Consider the following 9,704-nt stretch of genomic DNA (forward strand, 5'->3'; position numbering starts at 1 on the left):
CTTTCCCTGAGTATCTTCTCTATTCCTTATTTGTGTTTTTTTCATTAGAATATGGAAATATTCATGGCAATATCCAGGCTTTCATGCAATAAGTCTTGAATGTACCCAACTGACTCCTAAAACTCTGTTAGTATTGCAATAATAAACATAAGTCTTCCATAAATTAAACAGAAGATTAAGAAAAAAATATATCCCAGTACCTCAACAAATACTATAAGCAGCTACAGTCTGAAAGAATTAGAGTAGCAAGACTAATCTCAGCCTGGCATGATGGCATAATATCCATAGTGATAGCATCATCATACTTCTTCACAAGAGGTTTTCCCAGTTGTCTGCCTTCTAAGAGTAATTTGGCACTTTCTAACTTTTTTGGGGGGGAACATTTGTAATTTATAAATACCTGGTTGAAAGGAGTCAGTAAATTCAAAAGTTTTTAGAGTTAAAAAATAGACTGTTGCTTCTGAAAAACTATTCTAAGTTCAACTAAGCTCAGCCAAAATGGGTCAGTAGATTAGTTCACGAAGACAGTAGTTCTACAAAGCAGAGCAGTGTTTAGACAGTTCCTTAGGTTTTTTGGATATAAGTTTACCTAAAACTGTTGTGTCCAAAACAATCTGTTTTGTAGCCACCTTCTCATAAGGTACTTAATTCCATATCTGTACTTGCTTCTGTCAGTGTCTTATCATAGTCATAGATAAGGAGCACCAAAATCTACATATTTATAGTGCTGTCATCCTCATACAGATCATGTTGGCTGCATGCCAGATTTCATCACTGGGAAGTGACAGATACTGGTGTGTTGGGTTTTTTTTAATGCAATGTTAGACTGAAAACCATTATCGATTTTGGGTATATTAAATTCTTTTAATTGTTTCCCAAATTTTCCCTCCTTGGCCATAAAAGCAGACAAGATAGGATATAAAGGTAACAGCACAAAAGCCTTAGGGAGATTGTCACCAAAAAATCACTCTCTGCTATCTGTCTTGAAGCACGTCACTACCGTGTTTTTGTTCAGTCTATCAATGTTTTATTGTGGTCCTTATGGTATTTCATTTTGTCCGTCCTAAGTAATCAAATACGCACAGCTATTACATTTAGTTGGAAATCCTGTTGGTCCTGTCCCATCCGTATGCAGCCTGAATCCTGATGTTTGTTAGAATAGATGCTAAGCTGCTTCACTATTTCCTGGGCTTTGCTTATTCTGTGAAAAGGAATGTATCTTTGGCATAAAGTATAGTCATTAAAACTGGCCTATACTTTGTGCAGTTATTTAACACACTGTAATTTCACATGATTATACGGCAACTCTGAGACCAGATCAAGTTAACATTCTCCTTTATTATGTGCCTAAAATCATACCCATTTTCCTACTTAAGAATCTGGAGGGTTTTGTTCATAGTAACAGGGAGCGTAAACATTTGTGCCAGTAAGTAACCAATACTGCATAGAGCAAATAATGGTCTATTCTATGAGCACAGAAAAATGTATCATTTTACACAACTGTATTTGCACTATGCACTCATCTCTTGTTACTCTGCCAAAAAAAAAATTTAAAAAAAAAAAAAAAGAAAAAAACAAACCTGATTTTGTCTGGCCTGCAGGTATTTAGAGGATTGTTGCATTTATTTCCTGCCTGTACAGGTAAGTGGTGTCTCAAGTGTCAGGCCAATCAAAGATGCCACTTTGTTAAGAATTACGTTCCCCAGGTAATGTTGCTGTTCCACTCCATGTGCAATTACAGTATTTGTGCTGTTCTCAAGGCCTGTTCCCAGTAAGTGTCCTTTGTTTGTATTTATTTTTTTTCTTTTTATAGAATTTCAATATTTAAATCACTTGTGATTTTTCTTCTTTGTCTGTTTCAACAGAGGGATGCCCTGGCTTGTGCAACAGCAATGGGAGGTGCACACTGGACCAAAACGGCTGGCACTGCGTCTGCCAGCCAGGATGGAGGGGAGCGGGCTGTGACGTAGCCATGGAAACTCTCTGCACTGACAGTAAGGACAACGAAGGAGGTAAGATATACCCATTGGTTCTTGAACACTGGGAAGGAGTTACTGAGGAAAGGAGATTTTATAGTCGGGTGAATAAATCCTGCCATGAGAACCTTCCATGCATTTCACTAGCTCTTGAGCCTGTAAGAATATGCTGTGATATTCAGTGCTTTTATATAGCATGTCAGCAAAGCCTTACAAGATGCTTATGACAGGTGAGATATATACTTAGAAAATGATGGGTATCGCCTTAGTTTCCTTGCAGTGTTCTTTTATACTGAAATAAGACATAGTTTCAACTCAATGAACTGTAGTGAAGGGGAAAGAAAAGAAAGGAGTTCAGATTTTCAGTGACCTCACACGGAATTTATCCCAAGAGAAAAGGCCAAATGGGGAGTTTACATTTTGACCTATGACACTGCTGCTGGAAACAATTGGCTGTCCAGTCTACAAAGATCTTATCCCTTCATAGCCTGTGAATGCTCAGAAGACTGACAGGATTCTCGCAGAAGTCTGGGGTTTTTGGCTTGCTTTTACACAGTCAGTCATTCAGGTGACAGGTAAAAATATGCAGCAAGATGCAGGCAGGACTGTTGACTTAGGGAATCAATTTGCAATCATCTTTGTGGGGTAGGGAAGGTAGAGAGGGGCTGTGACTTTGGCATGACTCCAGAGTCACACACAAAAAAACCCTCATAAAAACAAGATTAAATGTGAATGCAGTCAAATATTAAATCAGCATAATGCTTTTATTGTCTATCTGTCTTCCCCTTCTCTCATCAACCCTTTTTGTTTAACACCTTCAGATTCAGAGCAAAGATAAGAAACTCCATTAGGGCCTCTGGGTGAGAATAAAGTCATTTGTGACTTTGTTTTTCAGCTTCAGATTGCATATGCCTTTGCAAATCCTGGTTGACTGTTTGCTCTCATCCTGGCAACAGTTGGGATCTTAGACATCACAAACTATAAATAACAGCAGCATTTACTTCCCAAGGAAGACACATAACAGTTAAACAGTGCTGCTGTTTATTGCTTTAAAGGTCATTTGATTTGTTATCCTTCTCCATTATATACTATGTATTTTGAGTCAGTTTTGCACATTTAGAGGCCTAGAATCTGACGGGATCTGGTCCATGCAATCTGTGCTAGTGTGAAGCTGAATTTCTGTATGTAGGAAGGAAGCAAGAGCAATGATTCGTCACATCTGTGCAGAGATGTGCTTAGGGAATTAAGTTCAGGTGGGCTGGGGGATTATGAACATAAAGAATAAAGATAGATGTGAAAGCATAAAAAGAGACAGAGCAAAGAGGATGACAAACTAGGCTAGAGTATAAAAAACTTGGAAGGGAAAAAAAAGATTATATAGGGGGAAAAAAAGGAAAAAAAGTTGAAAGCCCAGTGATAGACTAAAACAGATTGAGTAAATGTTAAAGAAAATAGAAGGAGATGACATATCAGAAAGACAGTTAAGGTCAGACAACAGAGCAGTGGGAGGAAGAGGAGCAAGGTGAAGAGGAATACAGATAAACAGAACAAGGGAAAAGAAGATGCTCATTTAAACTGAAAGCAGTGATAGCTGTTTGTGAGGAAAAGGGGAAAGTAACAAGGAATTGGAGCAGAAGGATCTAACAGGATGACCCAACGTTCAAGAAGAAAGGATAATATTGGGAAAAAAATAAAAATCTAATGCTGGTATTTTGTTGCTTTTTTTTCCTCTTAGTTTTTTTCAGTCTTTTTGTTACAGACATTATGCAGCCATGTATGAGGAGGAGATTGGCCAAGCAGTTGTTTTGCCATGATTGACCTATATAATGGTATTTTTCACTGGCATTTCTCTTTCAGTGAACCTTATTTTAATTTATATGCTTCAGTACAGAGCATACTCACTTTAGTCTTTGACTAGAGGCTGAGGAAAATACAAGCATGAAATTAAATTAAAAACTGGAAGCATACCAAACAAAAGTGGGAAAAGAATGTCTTTACCAGAAGCCCACCTGGAAAGAGAAGCAGTGTTGCTTCCGTTTCCAAGAGTACCTTCAATCAGCCCACTAATCTCTTGAGCAAGCCTTTCAAATTCCAGACAGTTACAGAGAATGCCACAAGGATGCCTCTGCTGTATTTGTTTATTGTGGGAAATTAAGTTATCTGAGCACCTATGCTGAATTTAGACCAATGACTGCAGCTAGTTTGATTTACATCACACTAGGCTCAGTGGTTGTATAATTAAAGTTATCTTGGTTGTTAGCTAATTGATATACCATGCTTAACATCTGTGTTTCATTCTACACTTTAGGAAATATGTTTCATATGTTCATATAATTCATTAATGACGATGTCTGCTATTTTTTTATACTTAGCTCTTTCTGGGACTAATTGTTCGAATTTTGTGAACAAGAGCATCCCAAGGAATAGTCTCCATAGGAAATGCTAATGACATCAAGGCATACTTGATAATTTTCCCATCTATATGATGGGATGATTATTACTCATCTTCATTTTAATACAGATGTCTTGCAGATAATTTCCCTTCTCTTTAAGTATTACTAATTTTCATGTGCTTGATTTGGATACTAAAATACAGAATTTTCTTTACACTTTAGCAACCCACAAAGAATGTGTGTGTAAGACTAAGCAGACCTTAGGCTGAATTAATTAAACTCCTAATGACTTTGTGGGGAGACAGGAAGTCAGAGTCATCTGTGGATAGAATAAGCCTAAGTTCTTTACTTGGGAAAAATAATGTGTCAGTGTTGTACTTCAACAAAGTGGACCATGTTTTGTCATTACTGTTGGAAGAATAAGCTGTTTACTCTTTAGTTTAGGTAGGTCTTTACTGAACAGATTCTTTTGTTAAGTTTGCTTTTTATTAGCTCCTGTCCAATTATTAAGAGTAGTTACCTGTTTCCACCAGCAGGAGTTAAGAATTTATTAATATTCTTTTATTACTAAAATTAAAATAAATCCTGGAATAAAGCAAAACATGCTTAGCACTACTGTAATTGGGAATTACTTGCATAGGCTAGGATAGACTGCTCATGATAAGCATTGTCACCAGGTTGTACAAATTCAGTCTAAGGATTAGCTAAACCAGAGTCTCTTCTCTGATAGTGGCTAATGGCAGCTGCTTAGCAAAATAATATAATGGGACAAAAGTGAACTTGTCTTTTCTCTGGTATATTAGCAGGCTGGTAATTAAGTAGGAAAGTACTGCCACAGAATGTTTTGAATGTCAGAAAGGTTACTAAGTACAAAGATAACCCAAGCTCAGAACATTTCACAAAGTTTGTACTTGAATTAGGTCTGATACTCATGCATGCTCATGTTCTCTGGTGTGTGCTCCAGCACTTATTCTTCAGTTTTTTGTTTGTATCTATGGTTGCTGAGGAGTGCTGGGTTGATATGTCCATAGCACTTATCCACAATGACTCCAAGATTTCTTTATGGAGTAACAGCTCATTTAGAGCCCAACACTTCATATTTTATGCTTCTTCACTCCAACAGGAATGTTGAATTTGAGTACACTATAGGTATCCTTATAGAGATACTGCAACAATAACATTGAACAAGGTCCTTGCGCACTGCTCAGGAATAAATCAAGGACGATTTCTCCTTTTGTGGCTTTTCCAACCAGCTGCTCCTGCAGGCAGTAATTTTTGGTGTCTGTAATTGAGTCCATTCATTATAGACCCTGCTGTAAAACTGAGCTACCTTATCTTAGTGTGCCATGGTCACTGAAACCATCCTGCTGGGATGATCAGCATCATAGCTCTAAAACTGTATCATTTCTGTAGGCACTGAATTATACTTGGATGAGATTTTTTGTTGCCTAAAAATACAATAAACTTGTTCACCAAAAATTTAATTTACATAGGTCCTTGGTGAGAATCTACTCTTGACACTGGCAGAACATGTGCCCAGGATGTAGTTTTGTGATAGAATCATAGAATAATTAAGGTTGGAAGGGACCTTAAAGATCATCAAGTTCCACCCCCCCTGCCATGAGCAGGGAACCCCACCACTAAATCAAGTTGCACAAAACCTCGTCCAACCTGGCCCTAAAAACCTCCAGGGATGGGGCATCAACAACCTCCCTAGGCAACCCATTCCAGCTCCTCACCACCCTCATAGTGAAGAATTTCTTCCTAATATGTAACCTAAATCTCCCCTCTCTCAGTTTAAAACCATTACCCCTTGTCCTCTCACTATGTTCTCTGATGAAAAGCCCCTCCCCAGCTTTCCTGTAGGCCCCCTTCAGGTACTGGAAGGTGCTATAAGGTCTCCCTGGAGCCTTCTCTTCTCTAGGTTGAACAGCCCCAGTTCTCTCAGCCTGTCTTCATAGCAGAGGCCTTTGATCATCTTGGTGGCCCTTCTCTGGACCCTTTCCAACAGGTCTATATCTTTCTTGTGCTGAGGGCACCAGAACTGTACCCAGTGCTCCAGGTGGGGCCTCACCAGAGCAGAGTAGAGGGGCAGAATCACCTCCCTGGTCCTGCTGGTCACACTTCTTTTGATGCAGTTGCTCTCTGGGCTCCAGCACACACTGGCAGCTCATGTCAAGCTTCTCATCTACCATGACCCCCACGTCCTTCTCCTCAGGACTACTCACAATCCATTCTTCCCCCAGCCTCTCTTTGTGGCTGGGGGTGTGCCGACCCAGATGCAGGACCTTGCACTTGGCCTTGGTGAACTTCATGAGGTTGGCACTGGCCCATCTCTCCAGCCTGTCAAGGTCCCTCTGGATGGCATCCCTTCTTCCCTCTAGGGTGTCAACCACACCACACAGCTTAGTATCATCAGCAAACTTGCTGAGGATACACTCAATCCCACTGTCCATATCTCCAACAAAGATGTTAGCACTGGTTCCAATACTGGCCTCTGTTTTTCTTCCTTTCAGCAGTTTTATACATAACCTTTAAGTTTAATTCATATGCAAACACACCCGCTTATACATCTTATTTTTTAGACATCCATAATTGTGGGAATTCTGTGTCTTAACTCCTCTCATTTAATGTTTTGAGGGTTTTGTCAGTCTTGCTAAATAAGCAATCGTATCACCAGACCGTGCTCCATTTCAGTGCTGTGCATTTTGAAACAAACAAAGGGAAAAGTAACTTCAGGTAAGATTTTTACAGCTACCTTTCAGGAAGAAAACAATAATGTAGTCATTACATCTTCTGTATGTAGAGGAACCACTTACATCTAGAACAAAAAAATACAAAATGGCCTTCTGAGGCTGATAACAATTGTCCAGCTGGCTACAGAAGTTTCTATTTTCTCTAAGTTTTATTATCATATTTGAGTCATATAACTGATAATCCAATGTTGAGCTAAGTCTCATATTTTTCAGGCCAAACAAGATGTATCAATAATTTTGCAGAGCCATTTCAGAAAGGAAATTTTACTGTGCTTCACACAGTGCCATAGAGTACTCAACTTAGTGGTACTAGATAGCTCTAGCCACATAAGTACAGAGAAAGAATGAAAAATGTTTCCTCAAGTTATAAGGAGTCAGATTCATAACCATCCGTCACTCGCCTGGGCAAGTTGCTGATAAACTCCACAGAAAAATAACAAACAGCATATCCCTGTATCTTGGCTGGTGAAAATGAGATTCTTCCTCTGATTGATGTTAGCGGAGAGGCTTGTAAAAATGCATTTCCAGCTGATTAGTTCAGAAAGTGTCAATCTAATGCAGTTTTATGACCTGCAGACTATACTCCAGATGTACATTTCCTTTTTATAAACTAACAAAGATGAATGACAGAATTTGAGCATGTCTTTGGCAACTGCACCAGATATTGCCTGAGAGGCCATACAGAAATAAAAAAACCCAGAACTGTGCTTTTAACCATCAGTATCCCCAACTTTGACACTGATCCTGGCTTCCAGCCAAGATCCTGGCTTCTGTTAAAACCAGCAAGGGAGGTCAGTACTTCAGCTAGGAAAGTATTTCATATGGTACAAGAATGAGACTAGAAAATCGCAAGAGTCACATACTGTTGAAGGTTGGAGAGGCCTCTGGAAATCAGCTGGTCCCACCCCCTGCTCCAGGCAGGGTCAGTGTCACCATTTGACTCAGGTTTGACAACAATGCTCTCGATCCCCTCCCACCCAGGTAGGGAAGGAAAGAGAGAAAAAGAGAGAGACTTGGCTGGATTGAAAACTAAACTACACAGCTTTAATTAAACAGTAATGATATAAGAAAATATATACAATTATATACAAATGTGTTCAGGAATGTGCAAAAGCCTCTTGCCTCCCCCCACCCCCAGCAACACCCATGCACTCTTCTTAGCTGGGAACAGTCCCAAAAAATCCCGGAGCTGCTGCTGGAGAAAGCACAGAGTGATGAGGGTCAGGAGAGCTCGAGCTTAAGGGTTGACAGTGATGGATGAACAGAGTCCTCCCTGAACAGCGGCCATGGATGGAGGAGAAGGGAAGAAGAAGCAGGAAGGAAGTTGTCTTCTGTGATCTCTGACCTTCCTCTGAGCTTATGTAGATATATGGAATGGAATATCTCTGGCCAATTTTGCTGTCTGTCTAACTCAGCCTCCTACGGGGGGGTCATAGATCTCCCTGTAGTGTCTGAGCTGGCAAGGTAAAGATGTGACCTTGAAGACCCAGCAGTTAGAAAATCATTTCACTCTTATCAGTCTTAGTTAGAACTAGTGCTAGTTAAAAGAAAGCTTACTGAAGGACAGAAAAATCAGTAAAAGGAAAATTGGCTTCATCCTGGCTCAGACGAGGACAGCCAGCTAGAGCAGGTTGCTCAGTGTCCTGCCTAGTTGTGCTTTGAGTATCTCCAAGGATGGAGACTCTCACTGTAAAAAAGTTTTTCTGATGTTTAGACAAAATTTCCTGGCTTTCAGTCTGTGCCTGTTGTCTCTTGTCCTTTTGCAGAATGCCACTGCAAGGTGGTCTTTTTTACACCTTCCCTCAGGGTTGATTGATAAGATTCTCCCCCTGAGGCATCTCTTTTCCAGGCCAAACAGTCTCAGCTCTTTCAGCCTTTCCCAATAGATGAGGTCTGTCAAGCCCTTAACTGTCATCATGGCCCTTCACCGAGCTTTCTCTGGTATGTCCATGTCTCTCTTGTACCAGAAAGCCCAGCCTGCACACAGCACTCCCAAGTATGGCCTCACTAGTGCTGAGGAGAAGGGAAGGATCACCTCCTTTGACATGCTGGCAACAGTCCTCCCAGTGCCAATGTCATTAGCACCTTCTGTGCTGCAAGGACGTGTTGCTGGCTCATGTTCAATTTGGTGTCCACCAGGACTCCCAAGGACTTCTCCACAAAGTTGCCTTGCAGCCAGTTGATCCCTAGCATGTATTGGTGCGGGGAGTTGTTCCTCTCCAGGTGCAGGACTTCACACTTCTCTCTGTTGAACTGCATGAGGTTCCTGTCAACCCATTTATGCAATCTGTTGAGGTCTGTCTGGATGGCAACATGACCCTCTGGGATTTCCTCATCCCAGGAAAAACCAATGTTCTTTCTTCTCTTAAAACAGTTTAAACTTTGATATATTTAATGATGACTTTTTCATCCCTTTTATTTTCCCTGAGCTGACTTCAATGTCAGCAGAGTTAAGTAAGAATTTTAGATGTGCAAAAGGACAGAAATCCCAGGTCTTTTCTATTTTGCCAATCCTCTAACTCATCTACATAGCACAGCAATCCTTAGAGGAATGTCTTTAGAAGATCTCTGTTTACTTA

General features: G+C 40.2%; 1 protein-coding gene across 2 annotated transcripts in view; it reads left to right on the forward strand.

Annotated features, from left to right (window-relative positions):
* Positions 1-9,704, forward strand: part of TENM3 (teneurin transmembrane protein 3) — a 320,216-nt gene that overhangs the window by 255,849 nt on the left and 54,663 nt on the right. For both annotated transcript variants that reach the window (XM_009995957.1, XM_009995958.1), the window contains one exon: positions 1,866-2,012. In XM_009995957.1, the coding sequence (XP_009994259.1) occupies positions 1,866-2,012 (147 nt within the window). The remainder of the gene's footprint in view (positions 1-1,865; positions 2,013-9,704) is intronic.

The sequence above is a fragment of the Chaetura pelagica genome, unplaced genomic scaffold (assembly GCF_000747805.2).
Source record: "Chaetura pelagica isolate M959 unplaced genomic scaffold, ChaPel_1.0 scaffold142, whole genome shotgun sequence".
In the NCBI taxonomy this organism is placed as follows: Eukaryota; Metazoa; Chordata; class Aves; order Apodiformes; family Apodidae; genus Chaetura; species Chaetura pelagica.